The following is a 20,629-nucleotide window of genomic DNA, read 5'->3' on the forward strand; positions in this document are numbered from 1 at the left end:
TTACTCACAGAATTATGGTCTGGATTACGAGGAAACCTTCTCCCCAGCGGTGTACTATGCATCAATTCGCTCCTTGATTGCATTTTCTGTGCAGAACAACTTGAAAATTCACCAGATGGATGTCATAACTGTATTTCTGAATGTAAATCTGGATAAAAAGATATACATGCAACAACCGGAAGGCTACACTGTTCCAGGGAAGGAAAACCTTTTGTGTAAACTGAAAAACACTGTATGGATTAAAACAGTCACCACGCTGTTGGAACAAATCGTTTCATAAACAGATGATGGAACTGGAATTTGTTCAGAGTTCAGCAGATCCATGTGTTTACATATGGAAGGGTGAAAATCTAGCAATAGTTGCAGTATATGTGGATGATATTATTTTGGTTGCTGATAGTGATGATGAAATAATCACTATAAAGGAAGCACTGAAGGAAAAATTCCGCATGAAAGACCTTGGAAAGCTCCATTACATCCTTGGACTCGGTGTTGTTCAGGATGAAAAGAATGGTTGTGTATGGTTAAATCACAGACAGTATATCCAAACTAGGCTGGTGAAATTTGGAATGACTGAGTGTAAGGCAGTTGCAACTCCATCAGATGTAAATGTGAAACTGCAAAAGGATGTTGGTGTTAGCACTCAGGTTGACATCAGTTTGTACCAGTCATTGGTAGGCAGCCTTCTGTATGCTGCGATGGGAACAAGACCAGATATTGCATATGCAGTGGAAGCAATATAGAAATATTGTGCTCAGCCCAACACAGCACATTTGACAGCAGCAAAGAGAATCCAACGTTACTTGAAAGGAACAGCTGATCTTTGTCTTAAGTTTGAAAAGGTACCAGGAGGTTTCATTACTGGTTACTCAGATGCAGATTTTGCTGGAGACCTGGATGATAGGAAGTCCACATCAGGAAATATCTTCATTCAAGCAGGAGCAGCTGTAAGTTGGATTAACAAAAAGCAATCCACTATGGCCTTGTCCACCTCAGAGGCAGTGCAAATAGCTTTGAGGCTTGCAGCACAGGAAACAGTATGGTTGAGAAGACTACTGCAAGAAATAGGTTCTGAAGTTCATGACCCAGTTTGTATCATGGAAGATAACCAAGGAACAATCGCCATGGCACAGAATCCAGTGAGTCATGCAAGAACAAAACACATTGATATTCGTTACCACTTCATTCGCCAATATGTGCAGAAAAGATCAGTAAAACTGGAATATTGTCCCACAAACAGTATGACTGTTGACATTCTTACAAAGCCACTTGCTAGAAATGCATTTGAAAGGTTCAGAGATAATGTTGGACTGGCACCAGTGGATAAATGAACTGGATAAAGTGACGATTATAATAACAGATTGAAAGTAATTGTAAAACGTTTAAAATAACTCTAAGATAATTGACAGTAATTGTAAGTTTGTATAACACTTAAAATTAAGTGGGAGTGCTAAGAATATTGAGATAAGTGCTGCCACCTCTTGTTAGGAATAACTCAAGGAGAACATTATTCATGACAGGAACAGGAAGTATTGTGATGTCACACTTTGTATTTTTTTTGTACATGTGTACTCAATGAATAAACACATATCAACATGTTATTCATTTGGATTTAGTTTTTCTGGCTCTCACCACTGTCTAGTTGTAGCTTAAAACTTTCCTTATGGTTGACTTAATAGTCTTAGGAAATAAGCCAGACCCTACCCTACTCAAATATAAGCCACCCATTCCAGAAAGCTCTCTTTCTCCTCTAAACTGATTTTGCAAGTCCAACCAGTCAATTTGCTCATCCTTGCATAGTTATCTAGACCTAGCATTTAGCCCCTTGTGACTTACTTATAACTTCATTCTCACAGTTAATCTTGAGTAGTATGTATGAAAAAAATATAGACGTTTTAGATGCTTTAGTCAGCCCCCTGTACTTGTTAATTAGCTCCTCTAACCTACCTTTCCCTACATCATCACATGCATCACAAAAACTGTATCTCTGCTATTCCACTTTATTATATCTTCTCTGAGAGTTATATCCTCCACCTATGCCTCTAGGTAGCATAATCTGATTTTTATTTCTCTGATACTTATCCTGTATGAAACTGGTTTTTAATATCCGTAGTGATCAAAGCAGAAATAGCCTTTTGTGTAGACTTGTGCTCAATAACAAACAACAATATCTTCTTTGTTTAATTCAGAGCTTTAGTAAATGGCTCTGTTAAGGGTAACAGCTTTTTCTTGTGTTACATCACCCTTTTGGTTCACACATTCATCAAATAGTATTTGCAGTGAAAACATGAAAATTGGGTAAGCCATGGGGAAAAAACTGAAAATGGATGAGAACTACGTCCCTAGGTACAAAAAAGTCTTTAAAATATTCAAGAGGAAAAGGCAGTGGTGGTGCCAGGATATTTTTGTTAGGGGGCTGAGGTAAACTGTGGAGGGGCTGACTGCTAGTACCACTTCTTACTTCCAAGTTGTGTTAGTTTATATGAAACGAATTGGAATTTCTCTCCTTATTTTGGCATTAGGGCTTACAAAGGATATTCATTTTAAACATCGAAATCTAAGGAAAAAAGATATAACATATATACTATTGGGTCATTTCATGAATAAGGAACAAATAACAACTAAACATAGTTCAACATTACGAAAAACTGCTCTGCGGCATTGAAATCATCAAATTATATGAATAGCACATGAAAATCCAGAACACATCCATGAAATACTGTTAGAGAAAGTGTTTATCTTTAACCATATAGCACAAATACTTAATTAGAGGGTAGTGATAATGTAAAATTACAGGGCGGCTAATTAGGGAACACAAACACAGCTTTGATATGGCATGTAGTAAAACTGTGGGCAGCTAATGAGAGTGAGTTGGCATCTGGATCTCGATCGGGCTGAGCCGATGGTTAACCGTACGCAGAGCGTACATCATGGTCAGCGGCTCGGTGATCATACGCTTAGGGCGTTCGAGGCGGGAATCACGCGATCGAACAAAGCAAACCCGCGGCCTGGATATTGAATGGTCATAGTAGCACCAAAACAAAATCTCTAAATTGCAGTTGACCTTCACAGAAAGGCTGGTTTCTTCATAAGTTCACATTATTCATACAGACCAAACTGTGATTGTGATATTGTTCTTATTATAATAAGTGTGACAAGGACCTGTTACAATAATGTAACTACTATCTTTAATTAAATTAAAGAGATAGAGAATATACAGCTGTGATACAATAATTAAATAGAATTGAGCATTAAGTCATTCTAAAGTTCAGTAGTAAGTGTGTAATTAGACTTGGTAAAGCTGGAACTACACAAGTGTCCGTATAGGTTGTTTAGTCAAACTTGATTCTCTTATGAACTACACTAAATGCTTTCTGTTGCTTATATCCATGTAGACAACATAAAATTATTGTGAAGTCATATTTCATTTTTTCATAAATCATAAAAATATTGCTAGACCAAAGCAAAAATGCCTGTACAATCCATTAAATCATTTCTTATCACCTTAAAATCCACAGCAAATGCTTTCTGATATTTGTCTGCACAAAAAAATTATTGTGAAATAACATTTCATGTTTTCACAATTAATAAAAATATTGCCAGCCAAACACAAAAGTATCAATAATGGGGGAATATATGAAAGCCAAACCAAGGTAAAATTTGCTGAACCAACCATATAAACAACACTAATCATCTTAAAACTAATATGAAACTATTACTATTTATTATACCTTAAATAGTAACAAGTATAAGTATTATAGTAAACTTCATTTTGTTGTAAGTAAAAATGTTTCTGAATGAGCACACTCAATCCTGAAAATTACAAAAGGTGTAAATTTGAAATTTAGAGATGTAAGCAGTGTAAATTTATGAAAGCACTCCATAGTCCAAAGCTTAATAGTTCAGTTCATTCAATCAAACCATTGAGCTATATGCTGTCTAGAGTGCTGAAACACTACATCAAATAAGGTGTTGTCTGAAACTCTGCAGAAATACTTGAATGTGGTACTGCAACTACAGACATAAAGCTTAAGGAAATTATTAGTTCAGTTAAACAATTGAGACAGTTGAACCTGTAGCCTTTGACCTTCTGTTAGTTATTTTTATTTTCCAAGTTATTTTCATCAATTTTTGTTAAAACATATTTATTAATATGTTTATCCTTTATTTCATTTACATACATCTGTATACACCATTTCCAGTTGCTAGAGTGTTGATGTACTACTCTACCATTGGTTCCATCACCATTGATAAGTAGTAGCACTTTGAAGAAAAGTTGTTGTAAATGCATTTCAGTGACATGATGGAGTGTTAAATATAGCTCCAGTACCCTGTGTATTTCTTGTCAATAGTCTTTACCTCATATGTTCAGAATAAAAGGTACATATCTATGATTGTTTTATAAGAGCACTAACACATTTCGAGGCATTAGTATTCAAAACTTTCTTAACCTTGATATCAGTTACTTGTAGATATTTTCTTTTCAGGTTTTTATTATTATTTAAATTTTCTGAGGTTAATTTCAATTTTTCAGTATGGGAGAAAAGTGGTGAATTAACAACAGAAGACTGTTATCTCTGACAAAAATCATTAATTCAGTTGGATTCTCTAAATGCATAATATATTACCTCAATTGTAATAAATCTTAACAAAAGAAGTCACTTCAAAATCAGTATACAGTAACATCCTTTTTCCAGTGGCGGCACTAAGGGATGCTTGAGCCTCCCCCCAATACTGTTACCTATATATATTCATAAAATATGGAAAACACAATTGTCGTTGTTGCTTAACAATTAACAGCAAGGGAAAGAGGTCTCTAAAAAAAACAAACCACATCTCAAAAAGAGAGAATCTTTTATGCAGTCGTAGTAAAACAGGAGGAAATATTCCAAAAAGAAGCTGAATAGTTTACTAATAAAGCAGAGAAGGTTCGACCTAAGTGAGACGGAAACTGAAAAATACACCAAAATGAACAATTTATGAGTTGGGGTGAGGAAGGCCTTTTCTAACTTGGCCATCTATTGGATATAGAATATGTTTTATCATAAAATTTATTATTTAGTTCTCATTACAAAAGTTAATTATTTTAAAAGTGTTAGTCATGACAAGTGTCATTATGTGACTGCATGAGTCACAAATTGTGTATGGGGTTTACTTGTTGTACTAGGTTTTTGTAATATTATTCATGTCATCTAACTTCAAGCTTCTAAGTTCATCTGGTTATATTATTGTTATTAGAGGAATAGATGTTTCTAGCTTTTTCTGTCTACTGTTATAAATACATGCAGATACAGAGTTATGCGATGTTAGACTATATTATTGTCAATTTAGATGTGGTATGCGATTTCTAAAGTGAATTTCAGAGCTTGTGTTGTAATTACAGAAATATAAAAGATATTTGTGGGGAAAGAGTGGAAGAGGACAATTATGCCACAGTGGAAAACATCAACACATGAATCTTCACCAAATATTATTCAAGAAAATGATAAAAAATTGGAAACAAATGATGAATGGAGAAAAAGGAATAAAGATGGGCATAATTGAGGCAAACACACTAAAACTGAGGTTTTTAAAATGTAATCAGAGAATAGTAATCGAAACTCCCACAGAGGCAGAAGAGAATCTAACTCTTGCAATTAGAAAAAAAGGAAAGTCAGATGGGTGGTAAGTCAAAGCATGGGCTTTCATTTTATGTGGGGATTGAGGCATACTAATCATAGAATGTAACAGGTTTCTGCCAAGTTGTTGGCATGAACTTCAATATCTTGTCATGGAGAGGAGCAAAAGATTTTGCTGAAGGTGTCCCATTTAAAATTGTGGGAAGCAAAACAAAAATGGAGAGAAGGACAAATGTAACAAACCTAATTAATCAACTCCAAAAACGTAAAGGGCCTGGACACATCCACTGGAGTTAAAAGTGAATAAGTGACATTGGATGGGGCAGGAAGCAAGCTGTCAAAAATCATCGTCAGTTGCAGTAGCAGCGCCAAGGGGGAGCCTGAGCCCCCCCCCAATATTGTTACTTACATATATTCATAAAATATGGAAAACACAATCGTTGTTATTGCTTAACAATTAACATCAAAGAGACATAGATCTGTAGAACTCAACGTCTTCATTAAGACGGAAGTATGTGTCATGCGGCCCGCGTCGCGCTAAACATGCTCGCCCTCCCAGCCGTGGGGGTGTATAATGTGACGGTCAATCCCACTATTCGTTGGTAAAAGAGTAGCCCAAGAGTTGGCGGTGGGTGGTGATGACTAGCTGCCTTCCCTCTAGTCTTACACTGCTAAATTAGGGACGGCTAGCACAGATAGCCCTCTAGTAGCTTTGTGCGAAATTCCAAAACAAACAAACAAACGTGTCATGCGTCCCATAGCAACGTACTGAATGCACTGAACTCATGCGCTGTAGTGCAGCTCCCTGTGTAATGCCATTCTATCTTGAGCTTTGACGAAGATTAGACAACCACATTGATTTCAAGTTATAACAGATCATCAGGGATTTTACTTGATAAACCAAAGGTTTCACAGGTATTTACTCATTAATTTCAATTATTTTTTATAAGTAAAATATAGCATGCATGTATAAGTGTATTGTGTATAGGTCAAAACTATGAAGCATTTAGCTGGTGTTGTGTCCTCTGTGAGATAATTTTGCATTGTGTATCAGCCATCCAAAATTTTACTGATGATTGTAGCATACACTTAAAATTGTGACTTACAATCTAATTAATGTTGTACTTATGATTAGATAATAACCTTACATGTTAACTGACCAAATAATATTTTTAAACAATTCTAGAATGAATTTTGAAATTGTCATTGGGCTATTTAGATTTTCTCATAGTGGCTCATATAATGGTTCTGAGTTGTTTGTTTTTTATAAGTACAAACTTTTAGCTTATATCTCCATGTCTTGACTGATTTGGGGTCTATTTACAGCCTTGGCTACTGAGGATTCCCATTTGCTACATATTGTGTTAATTTCATATAACCTTAACATAATGCACAAGTTCAGTGGTATTCTGCAGTTATCTATTGAAACCTTTCTCGGTGAGAGATTTTATACTTGCTGTATTATAATGTCTTTCAGTTTTATGCTGTCAAAATGTGTGATTTTTTAAAACTTGAAATATAACTTCACATTATTTATTTAGAATACACATTAAAACAGTTTTCTCAGTTTGCATTTTTTCTTCTCATACCTTCAGTTTAGATTTTCAGTTACTGGATGATTATGATAGAAATTTTAAGATATCCATTTTGTTAGTTGTAGTTTTGATATAAAACAGTTGACTTATAAGTTTAACTTTGAGCAAATGCTCTGTGTCAGTCAGGAATTACTATATATTTGAATTGTTGGAAATAACTACTTTTTAAAGTTTGAAATATATCTGATCAGTAACATATTAAATAAAAACAGATGGACATGTAACTTAACAATTCTTTAATAGTTCTGTATAAAATTAATACTAGTAAATAAAAACCACAGATATACTAAATATGAATGCTACAAGATTTAATATACAAAAAATATCAAGGTCTAAACAAAGGAATAATGTAATAATACATACTCTATTCTAAATTTAATTTCTCTTGAGTACTGGTTCCATATATAACAGAAAACTATAATAACACTGTTTAGATTTTTAGATGTTTAGATTTTATTAAATAAAACACTGCAATATATTGATTTCACAGAAGAATTTATATCAAACAGTGCAAAGCAGAAAAATCTTTGTGGTGAGTTCTTGTCCAAGAAAACCAACATGGAAAGCATTAATCTTGTATATATTTCAACAGAGACTAATAACTGTATCAACAGAAAAAGTATCAACACGTGCTTCAATTATGTATACTTAAAATTATTTTCAATTTTGTTAACAGGCAAGCAAAATACGGCTTTCTTACTAGCTACCAAAACTTTTCTAATAGAAAATTTATAAAATAATAAAACATAAGTTTCAGTCATGATAGTATAGTTATCATTTACATAAAGTTAAAAGTATTTTTAACAGTGTAAAACTTAGGTTTTAGCAATCTTGAAACAGATTAAACTGATACAATTTGGAATGATAAGAATTTGATCATTCAAAAACGACTATAAAAAGAAACTTCCATTTCCTTAATCAAGTTTAACAATGAAGTGAAAAATAGAAATTCATGTTTATTTACTATTATCTCAGAAAAGCAATATTCAACTGAAAGCTTCTTAAATTCACATACGTAGAAAAACACTGATAATACATTTCTAGTAATTTTGAACGTGATTATTATTTCACAATATATAATGCAGATTTCATATGATCACAATAAATTTTATTGATGTACTTCATCAGCATTGCAGATAATATGGATAATTTACTTATAAGTGTCAATAATTAAAGCAGATTTTATTGCAATGTCCATTGCATACCAAACAAACCTGAAATTTAAAAAAAACAAAAACTAGCTGAACCTATGTTGAGATTTGAACATTCTGTATACACCTTTTCCATCTTTGAATTTGATAAAAATGTTTTAGTTAAAATACTACGTAAAATTCTTTCTAAATAGTTTGTTTACCTCTGAAATAATAAATGTACCACATTATACACAGAAATACAGTGCACGGGTTAAAAACAATATAAATAACTTTGAATTTATGAAAAAAATTATTTATTATAATACAATATTTTACTCTTAAAAGTGGGTGACATGATTTAGACAAAAGCTTTAAAAGATTGTATTCAATGTTTATTATACTTTAATACGGTACTATAATGTACTATATCCTAAAATTACAGCTATAGTCATTATAACTGTACTGATAGAAAAGCCAATATTAAGTTACAGTTACATTTTATTTTTCAGTGCTTATTAATTGTACTGAATGGCTTTATAAATCCAAATATAGGGCATATATTGAACAACTTAGACATTTGTATAATTTTATAGTTATTTTGGCGTCATTACAAAAGAAAGATATAATACCATTGTTACTATGTGGTTCCATTTTCTCATTTTCTGTCTTTATCTTGTTTCATCCTGTTGACCAGAAGCATCAATATCATTCCATGACTTCTGAGTTTCCTCAACACTCACAACATTACTAACAAGAAATAATTCTTCAGTATCAGTCTCAGTTTCAAAACTTCCTTCCTCTTGATGAGATGTAGAATCAGTTTCCTGTTTATGGTTCACAGTTCTTGCTAGTTAAGCCTGACAGGCTACAGAATATAACTGTGCAGCCATATAGTATCCTGTGTGATTCACCATTTGGCCAAACCAACCGAATTCATTCTTCATTAATACGTATGATTTATCAAACTCTTCACTTCTACCTGCCTCCAAAATCTGGTAAGAAAGATATTACCTTATAGAAAATCAAGAAGTATAAAACTTAGATCATTAGAAAGTAGAAAGTTATTGATTGTGGACAAAAATAAGCAACCACTTGTTTTAGTTAACCTTCCAAATCAAATATAATTTATATCATATAGAAATAAATTAAAAACATCATTAAATAGAAAACCAAAGTTTTCTTTTTGTCTAAGTTACTTATACTTAACAGCTATAATAGTTGTCAATGTTGCTTATAAACCCATTACACTCTTAAACTTTAAATGTATCCCTGCCTTGTCTAATTTCTACTCATTTGTACAAAGATCCGTCCTGAATAAATTACAGGCATAACCAGTAAAAGGTACATCTAATAGTGCTTTATCTAATTAAAAGTCCATTTCAACAAACACTTGAATGAATAAATAAAAAAAGATTGGTATTGGAATGTGTAAATAGTACTATGATCTTGAATGTACAGGTGTTTTGTTTGGAACCCGTATGGGTATTTCTCAACCAAATCAAGTTTTATTCTTTTTTTTATTTTGTGGCAGTTCATATATGTGATGATATGTTGCAATAAAGAAAACTTTCTAACTGTAGAGTTTAATATATAATATCTTATGTTAAAGAAATTAACCAAGAGGAATTGAAGCTTTCAATCTGAATGTTATCTTATGTGCACATGATTAAATAGCCAGATCAGAGACCTTTAAACAGTGCAGGTATAGCTATCCTTAAAATAAACTAATGATCAGATGGAACTTAGCATCCAGGAGAGCAGCATCTGCCACTTCAAGAACTTTGTCCAGGTTTGAAACTAACTGTGGTACTGAATGTCACTTTTGTTGAAAATGTGAAGCATGTTCAGTGGTATTACAACTTAAACCCTAAACCTTTCAATCTGCACCATGACACTATAACTAAGTCATGTAAGGCCAATTAACTCAAAGAAATGTCAAAGTATTGTTAATTTTTTCTGTATAAACCATTGTTCAAGAATTATTTCATATTCCATATTGACAACAGCTTTATAAGTTTTGTTTATCATACTGTAGAAATGCACCGCTACAGCTTTCATATCTTGAGATTATATAAGTGATGAATTTCACTTACCACAGTATTACACGAGAACTCGAAACAAAAGCAGAAAACGTTAAGAACTTATAATGGTTAAAACAATACTTAACCTTTATTCAACTTTCATGTATAGATGTCAACTTAAAGCACTAAACTAAGTCTTAAATGAACTATCTTAGCAGTTAGTTAGATAATTTTCCTTTCATGAAAAACTTACCATTACCCTATCTGAATTTATAATAGTGTGTAATCGAGGAGCAATGGTCAAAACAATGCAATGTTTGAACTTTTTCCTGATAGTTTTTTAAATGAGAGCATTAGTACTAAGAGAATGTATATGAAAAGTTACATTATGGTGAACCTAAAACTGAAATAATCAGACATCCACATAAAATTGTTACATTGCTATACAATCAAACAAATTTTAAGTTTTAAATTCTTATGAAATTCAAGACATAGTTTTGTGTTTCAAAGAAAATTCTCATTCATATAGATGCTGCTGAAAGACATTAAACACCAAAATATGGCAATTATTTATAGGAGATTGCCAAAAAAAAAACCTACTTGTATTGATTTATTTTCTTTCTCAAAATTAGTTGTCTATGTAACAGAAGCCCTTCTAATTGTCTTAGAAGTTGCATATTTATAAATCCCTACCTTAGATCCACATTAGCAGTTGCTTCATTAAGAACTAGAATTCGATTTTTTTGTAACAAGGCTGAAGCTAAACAGATGAGCTGATGCTGTCCAGCACTAAAGATACTTTCTCCTTCAGCTAGTTCTGTGTCCAGCCCTCCTAGAAGATCTTCTACAATGTCTTTTAATTGAACCTGTAACAATTTACTACAACACAATGGTTCAGAACCTAATGGAACACATTTGTTATAGATATAATGTGTAAGTTTATAATTTCATGGCATAACAAACATACAATTATACGACTGACTGACAGTCAAACAGTTTTTATATAAGCTTGAGAACTATATTAAGATATCAAGTTATCAATAATATAACTTATCATTTCACTTCTTTCACCTATAGTCCACTTAATTTATGTTACTTAGATGTAGCACTTTTTATTTTACTCTAAGATATCTTAATGCAGAATATATATGATCATTATGGATCTGTAGTAACATGTTAATGCAATTGATGAGCAATGGTCAAAACAGTGCTTTTATATTTTCTCTATTACAGATTTCTGAGTAAAACCATTATGATAGAAAGATATACAATAAGAGGTTATAGGAAGGTGAACCTGAAACTGAAATAAATGTATGTTAACTAATGTTCAAGACCATTATGTCTCATTTTCTACATAACTGGTTTTTACTGAGGCATAATTTGAAATATTTGGTAACCACAATGCAGTATTGCTATTTTCAGCTACCTTGAAATGAAAATGTCTTGTCAATTTAAAATATGAAAGTGTATTCCTCCTACTATTAACCTTATGCACTAAGGCCATTCAAAGTGACTGACTTACTGTATATTTTATTTCACTTTCTTTACGGATGGCCAGTTAAATGTTAGTAGTTTTGAAACATTTTTGAATTCTAAAACACATACTTGGAAGGTAACTAATTTAGAGAAAACAAGAAAGACCATTTACTTTTTTGGGGGCACAAATCAACACACTTTATGTTTTATCTTATAATAACACTACAGTTTTGACAGAAATACAAATCTCAGATCTTTTTATTTGTGCTTTTATTTATAGCTGTATTGGTCTTTTATATTCACAGGTACTAGCTGCTTTAAAATTTCTCAGAAAAAAAACAAAACAACACTAACTCCGATTCAAATGAACAGAGACCATATTTGAATTATACAGATGAAAAAAAATAGAAAATTTGTTTTTGTATTTCAGGGTGGCTAGTATGTGTATCGACACTTTTATTTATAAGGAGAGAACAAAGTTTAGACCTTCCTAGGTCATCTTCGGGTTAAAAAAGAAAGAGTTGGCAAGTGAACGTTGACGAACACGTCTTCGGGACGAGAGAACAAACGGGTACGAGATTGTAGGAAGCGTTGCAATTGGATGTTAGGCAATTAATTAGTATAGGTATAAAGGTGTTCCTTTATATTGGTTTCAGTTGCTGTTTTAGGGCTGCTTTAATTTTGCGTTTGTTTATATTCGTTTCCCTATTTAGTAGAAGTTTAACCAGTGCACAAACATTATCTATAATTTACAGAAAAAACAACTGAAAGCCATGTTAAACTCGAAATATAAAGAACTAGATGACCTGCAGAAACAAAAAATGAATCTAAACTATCAACTGGCCTGCTGCATTCAACCAGACATTTATGGACTCACATAATGCAACATCAATCAACTCAGCAGTAAAAACGGCAAGGAAAAGAAGGCCCACGAAAACAAGAAACTAGATAAATTAAGGTGCCAACAACAACAAAGTAATAAAAAACAAACAAACAATACGACGAAACACTAACAAACCTCGTAATTAACAGATCCAAAAGAAAATTAAGCAATGAAGAAATGCATCTACTCAACAAAGGACTCAGCTTAGTAGTAACACGTAGAAATATTCCATCCATCGAAATGAAAGCCTGTCTGAAAGACCTAGCTAGAAGACTGGTGATCCACTCTACACAAACTGAAAATACCAACAAAACAACGGAAAACAACCACTAGAAAGGAGACAACTTCAACAACAATTCCACCAACAACCAGCAACCTATCTTTCCAGGTAGAACTGAAAACATATATTTCCCCGAAACACCTCAAAACAACATCTTAAACAACCTTTTCAAAGAATTTTCACACAAAACTATCAACATAATTTCACAGAAAAGAAAATTAAAAAAACAGCATCACACAAAAAGATGTGTGATGCTCTACTGTTCGTTTGTTTTTTGAATTTCGCGCAAAGCTACTCGAGGGCTATCTGTGCTAGCCGTCCTTAATTTAGTAGTGTAAGTCTAGAGGGATGGTAGCTAGTGATCATCATCCACTGCCAACTTTTGGGCTACTCTTTTACTAACGAATAGTGAGATTGATCGTACCATTGTTATGCTTCCACGGCTGAAAAGGCGAGCATGTTTGGTGTGACGGGGATGCAAACCCGCGATCCTCTAATTACGAGTCGCACACCCTAAATATAATTTATATTGAGAATGCTTAAAATAAATGACTGATTTTCAAATTAACGATTATCACAAGAATGAAAAAAAAAGTATCACCACACCTTCCACGTTTTCTAGTTTCACCAATAACTAATAGGTGGCGGAAGTATTTAAAACACGAGACTTCCTGTGAGAAAATTAAAGTAAAACCTGACGTGTACATTTTCTTAGTTCTATGTGACAGTAAAGATACAAGAAGCAGTAAGTGTAGTGGTTTTCTTTGTGCTCGTAGAACTCGTTTTTTGGTATTGTATAGACTTGTATACTTCAATTATTCATATATTCACATGAATAATAAACTTTTTATCTGAAAAATGTTAATAAATTTCTAATTTTTACATAAGTTACAATCTGGTGAAGGTAATAACATGCGCTTTTGTTTTTAATTTTAAATTAGATTAAAATAGAATGCTTTGGGTTGATTTTTAGTTTTATGAAAATAAACATATACTAACTATTGAATAATAGTGAAGTGATTGTAAATTTCAAGGATGTCATTACAGTAGTATAAAAATACTACAAAAGTACACGCATAAACTTTTAAGTAAAATAGTGAGTTAGTGTTGTTGTTTGGAATATATAGGTATGTATCCTGTCATTTATCCTTTACAGAAGAAGGCTCAATAGCAATTGATTTCAAACATGTATTTTCAAGTGGTCTTGATATAAAATGATTAAATTTAAAAACTGTAACCCGAGCGCTTTTGAAAAGTAACCCTTTCATTTTTATGCGTTAACTAAGAATAAATAAATTATTCATGTTGTAATTAATATCGTATTTAGTTCTTTTCCGTAAGATTAAGAGGTGAAAAAACACAGTAAAGACTAAAATTTAAGTTTGTGTAAAAAGAGGAAGTTAAGCCAAATGCCATTGAGATATAATCCAGAATATAGCTTGCTAATTATAAACAAAATAAAGAAATAAATGAACAATGTAAAATTAAACTAGACATTAATTTTAAATTCAAAAGTTACATTTGAAATAAAAGGAATATTACTTAAGTAAAACCAACTGGTAAATAGTATTTAGGATTCTTTCAATATTACCAATGGAAATAATGTTATATTGTAAGTGTAATTACCAGTCTAGAGGTAGTAGATTCATTGTATAAGTCACTGGTTAGGTCGCATTTGAAGTATTGTGGTCAGTCTTGGTGGTCTCCTTATATTTGGAAAGACATTGCATTGTTAACGATTCAGAGGAGGGTTTCTACAATAAAGTCTGGGATGGAGGAGTTGTCATATGAGGAGAGGTTGAAATATATTAAATTGTTTTCTCTTGAAAAAAGAAAAGTAATTGCTTGATCTTTTAAGATTGTAAAAGGAATTTTATAATGCTGATGTATCTTTTTTTTTATCCAACTCAACAATGAGAATGGTAGGACTAGGGAACACAAGTATAAATTTTTGCAGATAGGATTCATATTCATTTTTTTATTTTTTTAACAGGGTTGTTGGCTTTAGGAATAAGTTGGATTCTCATGTTTTAGAAACATATTTGAACACATCTTGAAAGTTTGTTTGAAAATGAGAATATAATTAGGTAGGTAAGTTGGTAATTATAGCTTGTATGTTTCAAGATGACAAATTACAGGTTGTTGAAAAATATTCAACACTTTGTTGCAAAAAAACAAGTTGGCATTTCATTAGAAAGAAATGGTTCTATTTCAGTAAAACGATTATCAAACGTTTTTCAGTAAAATACAAGTGACTAAACAATTTCAAAAATCATTAGAAAATACAAAAGATGTATGAAAAACAAATTTTCTGAACACAAAACAAAAGCTGATTCAATTCATATAAAGAAAAGCTAGGAGCAATTGTCGACAGTTGAAACATCATTCAAAAAACTTCTCGGTTATTCATGAAAATTAGAGAACTTTTGGTGATCAACTTCATTTACTTGCTGCATTCACATCTTGTAATTGTTCTCAAAGTAAGCATCTTATGCTTTATCAAAGAAATGAATAGGAATGCAACATCAAAAGTTAATTTGTGTTGAATTAATAGTCAGTAACCATGGAGGTGTGACTGTCTGGTGAGTCATAGTGCTGAATGATTTTGACAGAATTTAATGATTTCCAAACTCGTAAGGTATTTTAGGTTATTAGTTGTAACGGGTAATATGTCAAAACCACACTGCTTAAATTCCATCACTGTATGAAGTTTATTTTACTCTTCCAAGCAGCAGTAATAAACAAGGTTATTATTTATTCATTTATTCTGTATTTGTGCAATGAATTTTATTTTAATATTTAAATTTGTAACCAGTATGCACCATATAGAAATTGACTAGTTTAATATTTTACAATATGTAAAATTACTGATGATTTTACTTCAGTGTATGTGTATCTTTCTGCCTACACACACGTGGCCCAGCATGGCCAGGTGGGTTAAGGTGTGGGACTTGTAATCCAAGGGTTGCGGGTTTGCATCCCCGTTGCACCAAACATGCTTGCCTTTTCAGCCGTGGGGCGTTATAATGTGATGGTGAATCCCACTATCTGTTGGTAAAAAGAGTAGCCCAAGAGTTGGCAGTGGATGATGATGACTAGGTGCCTTCCATCTAGTCTTACACTGCTAAATTAGGGACGGCTAGTGCAGATAGCCCTCGAGTAGCTTTGCATGAAATTAAAAAAAAAAAAAAAAAGCCCACACACAAACACTATCTTTTTCTCTGCTGGCCAAAATTTTAAGGCCAATAACAATAAAATAACTTTTTTAGCATTTAATATGGAAAATGTGAACACTATGAAATTAGCCTAAATACTAGCTGGTCAAAAGTTTAAGACCATACCAAAAAGAAGTTCTAAACAGGGTAGAAAATGCCCAACAAGAGGTCTCAGTAGAGAGTTGCACGACCATCATTGCGAATAACTTCAAACGTTCGTTTGGCATGGTCGATATAAGCCTTTGCAGAAGTCTAGCTGGAATGTTATTCCAAGTGGTGAAGATCCTTTCACGAAGATCATGCATTGTTTGGCTGATGTCTTATTGGACAACCCGTTGAATTCTCTTGCTCAACGCTGGCAAAATTATCTTGGACCGACCACTTGAAATTCTCGTTCTGTATCCCTCAGTGTCTTTTAAGAACTTTGCAACAGCAGTTTTACTACTCCCAATCTCACCAGCGATGGCACGTTGTCAGAGACCTTGCTTTTGCAGCTCGAAAATTCTACCATGTTCAAACTCTGTCAGCTTTTTAGCCTTTGCCATGTTTTTACCCAAAATAGCACAGGAGATGTAAGTGGGAGATGTTGACAACACTAATGCTTGAACACAAATGATTACATTTTGTTATGCGTTTACCGATTAATGGTTCGTTTCAGTATGGTCTTAAACTTTTGACCAGTTAGGATTTAGGCTAATTTCATAGTGTTCACATTTTCCCTATTAAATGCTAAAAGTTTATGTTTATTTTTTCTTTTCTCATTTTCATCTTTGAAGCTTTACTCAAATAAGTGGTTGAGTCTAACAGCGCAAAATGCATATTTTTTTCTTTATGTTCATTGGCCTTAAGATTTTGACTACACACACACACACACACCTAATTATATAATGAAAGTATTGGAATACAGTTTTGTTTTATGGTTTTTTTCTCTCTAGAAAATGACATTCACTGGAAGTGAAGTACCACAACAGACAGGATATCTTGTACTGAATGAAGATGGTGGTGTAGTATCTGTAAGTATTTCTAAAAAGAGCCATTTGAAAATGATAACAATGTTTTAAGTCTTGTTAATTTTTAAGGTTGTTTGTGGGTGAAAACTAATGTAGTTTGAAAAACAAGTTAGGTGATTTAAATTTGCTACGAGTGCAAAAGAAAGTTATTATAAAATGATATGAGCCAAATTTTTTTTATAAGTTGTTGCATGATGCTGTAAATGTCATTTACTTTTTTGATCACTGAATTCATTTTAAACAAACTGCAAAGAATAAAGATGAGCATAATGGAAGTATATATTTTCTTAAACATACAAGTAATTATTCCGATGGGGAAATTTATAAACGAATATTTTAGGGAAAAAAAAAACATTCAGCTGAATGAAACTAAAATCTTGTACTATGACCAGCACAGAACTGCATCATTCCTAGACAATGCTAGTTAATCCCACTATTCATTGGTAAAAGAGTAGCCCAAGAGTTGGTGGTGGTGATTAGATGTTTATCCTCTAGTCTTTTCACTGCTAAATTAGGGATGACTTGCACAGATAGCCTTTGTATAGCTTTGCACAAAAAAAGTCTCCTCTTGATAGTTTTGACAAATGCTCTGTAGGACTTGCATCTTTTCTGTGACCCAAATTTACTGATGTCATTATTTTCAAACTAGTCTTGGGTCATGTGCTTTATTACACATTGACCAGAACTTTGCTGTGGTTTCTGGAATGTATTTACTCAAGACCTCATATTTATGAGCATTTATGTATGTATACAGAGGTAGGTCTACATCCTAACCTCCTTCCCTTGTTATTACTGTCATACTTAGCTGATACATGACAGTAGAAAGGTTGATATGCCTATCTCCAAATTCATATCTTGCCATTGCCTTAATCTTAATTTTCATTACTACAGAATTTCTTACAGACTTTGTGCTGACTAGCTTGACACTCAACAGAATGGTGTCTAGCAAACTGATAAGTTGAGATTTTATTGTTCCTGTCTATCTGAAGTGCCCACATTTATGGAGAGAATAAATTATATTCATTTGAATGTTGCCATATTAGGTTAATAACACATGGGAATTTGTTGTAATGATTATTTCTTGCAGTTTTTGCAACCATGCAAAGTCAACTTTGTTATAATCTAGTTGTGCTTAAAGCTTTTAGATACATAATAGTCAGTTCTTGATAGTTGAAAAGCTTTTAAGCACAGTCTATCGCATGTAATTCAAGTACTGAGATTGTGAAGTATGAAAATTACATACATAAAATAGTCTAAAATTTCTAACAAATTCACATTCATCTTGTAACCTTGACACATGTTGATGGTGCTAATCTGTTTGTCTGGATCTGTACTTGTCATGTCTGTTGTTGAACACGTTGGGTAAACCACATTGTTTAAACACTAAGTGCTTTTAGCAGGACATTGTATTGAATTGATTGTATGGGTAGATTCAGTTTAGCTATATATATATATTGCTTGCAGTTTATATTTCCTCTAATCAAAAGATTTTTACTTTCTCAGTCAGGAGGAGACTTGGCAAATGATGAACATGCTGCAAGTGTTGTTATAAATATGTTAAATTTAATTGAAAAATCTACAATATTACCAACTGAGAATAAAGAACTCTTCAAAAGATTATCTAGTAAGTATATCTATAGCAATATTGATAAGTTAAAGGACCATTATTATGGTTAGTAAGAAAAATAATCATATAAACCTAACTATTTTTGAAGTTTACAAATTGTTATTAATTACTAATTAATTTTAATCCTATTTTTCTGTGCTGAATCTACTTTCATACTTGTAATACCAATCTATCTTTTAACAGCCAATCATTTCACAAAACCCTAAGATTAGAATGTAATAATGTTAAAACAATAAGATATGAACCCTTCTACATTCACCGAAGTGATAGCACACTTGTATAACTGTATATAAAGTCATAAACTTAAATATCAATCTTTTAATATATTCAAATAATTGATTTAAGCTTTAATAGGAGATACTTCAGTTGAGTGGATAATATACCAGATTTTCTATCAAGACGACTAGTACAAAAACTGATATAATCCTTTCCAGGACTTCCCTGAAGACAGCAGCTGAAACAGAATAAAGACATTGAGAAACTATTTTCTTATTCTTACAAATTATAATGTGGGCATTGTTTATCACACAGGTTTCCAAACTTTCAGGGGAGATGTAGCAAATACCCAATATCAGTAAGATGTTAAGGTACTTGCTGTTTGTAGATTAACCCTTAAAGGGTAGCCATCATCAATTAATGCTGTTACCTACAACTATTCCTGCTGTATGAGGGTTAAGTGGATGGGTGGGGCCTCAATCAGAATGCCTTGTGCCAAGAAAGTTTTATAGTCCACTAAAGTTTTAAAATTGTCCATGTAGAAGTAACTAATTACTGTTTGTTGTTGTTGTTTTTTATAGTACAGTATGATGACCATTTGTACATTATAATGGTATCCAATAAAAAGATCCATGTCGTGAAGAGAAATTATGTTCCAGCTGAACCAGTAGAAGTCTGAAATTGAAAGAATAATCATTGTTAGAAGTGTTCTGGAAATGATTTTTGTAACTGATCTGTATAATCTAAAAACATTGTTACATTGTACAGTATTACATCATGTATTGTTCTGTGAAATGTACAGTAACATTAAATATGTGTATTTCTTCTTGTTTATTTCAATTAGAGAATAAAGCATTTCACATGTAATGTAGTTATAATTGAGAGTAACAGTTTCATTCAGAATGTTTCAGTAAGAGGAAGTTTTACAGTGGGTTTTCCTTTTTTGTTACTGGTTTGGTTATTGTTTTTTGTCAGAATAACGTAATGCTTAACATGATGAAAGAGTAATTTTTATTAGATATTCATGGTTGTTTAATAAATGTACTCAGGGGGAGGATATTAAAATAGTGAGAATTTAAAATTGGGTATCTGTCTCCATTATTGAACAATGTACTTCTACAATAGTAATTTTTTTGGAATGAAAATTATCTAACACACTATAGTTATGTATCATAATTTGAAATTCATAATCAACTGATAAATACTTGACATTTCATCACATTTTTCACTTTCATTTGTTGATGTTATCCATTTCTGATACATCTCTGTTTATACTCATCACAATCAAATTAAATGACTGATAATTCATTATTATTTGGCTTTTTAGCCTTAATCTAATATAAACCTAAACATTCCACATTTTAAAGTTATTTTATTAAATTGAAAACAAGATTGTTGAGTTGGTTGTTTTCTTGGAGGAGTAGTTATTGGCTGTGCATGCATAACATAAGTACCATGTGCTTTAGGCCATGTATAAATAACTTCTTTGTGTACTACAGTGGAAGCCTAAAAATCTATTATTTCTTTCTTTAAATATTAAGCCATCTTTCTCAAG

General features: G+C 32.3%; 1 protein-coding gene across 5 annotated transcripts; it reads left to right on the forward strand.

Annotated features, from left to right (window-relative positions):
• Positions 1-9,167: 9,167 nt before the first annotated feature.
• Lamtor4 (Late endosomal/lysosomal adaptor, MAPK and MTOR activator 4) lies at positions 9,168-19,941 on the forward strand. Of its 5 annotated transcripts, none has more exons than XM_076456334.1 (4): positions 9,168-9,341; positions 17,157-17,234; positions 18,735-18,855; positions 19,656-19,941. In XM_076456334.1, exons 2-4 carry the CDS (start codon positions 17,160-17,162, stop codon positions 19,751-19,753), a joined length of 294 nt encoding a protein of 97 aa, XP_076312449.1. In that variant the 5' UTR covers positions 9,168-9,341; positions 17,157-17,159; the 3' UTR covers positions 19,754-19,941. The 5 variants fall into 5 exon arrangements, with proteins under 5 accessions (XP_076312449.1, XP_076312447.1, XP_076312448.1 ...); XM_076456332.1 differs by lacking the exon at positions 9,168-9,341 and adding an exon at positions 13,574-13,795; XM_076456333.1 differs by lacking the exon at positions 9,168-9,341 and adding an exon at positions 13,671-13,751.
• Positions 19,942-20,629: the final 688 nt, after the last annotated feature.

This window comes from Tachypleus tridentatus, chromosome 9, assembly GCF_004210375.1.
Source record: "Tachypleus tridentatus isolate NWPU-2018 chromosome 9, ASM421037v1, whole genome shotgun sequence".
Taxonomy (NCBI): domain Eukaryota; kingdom Metazoa; phylum Arthropoda; class Merostomata; order Xiphosura; family Limulidae; genus Tachypleus; species Tachypleus tridentatus.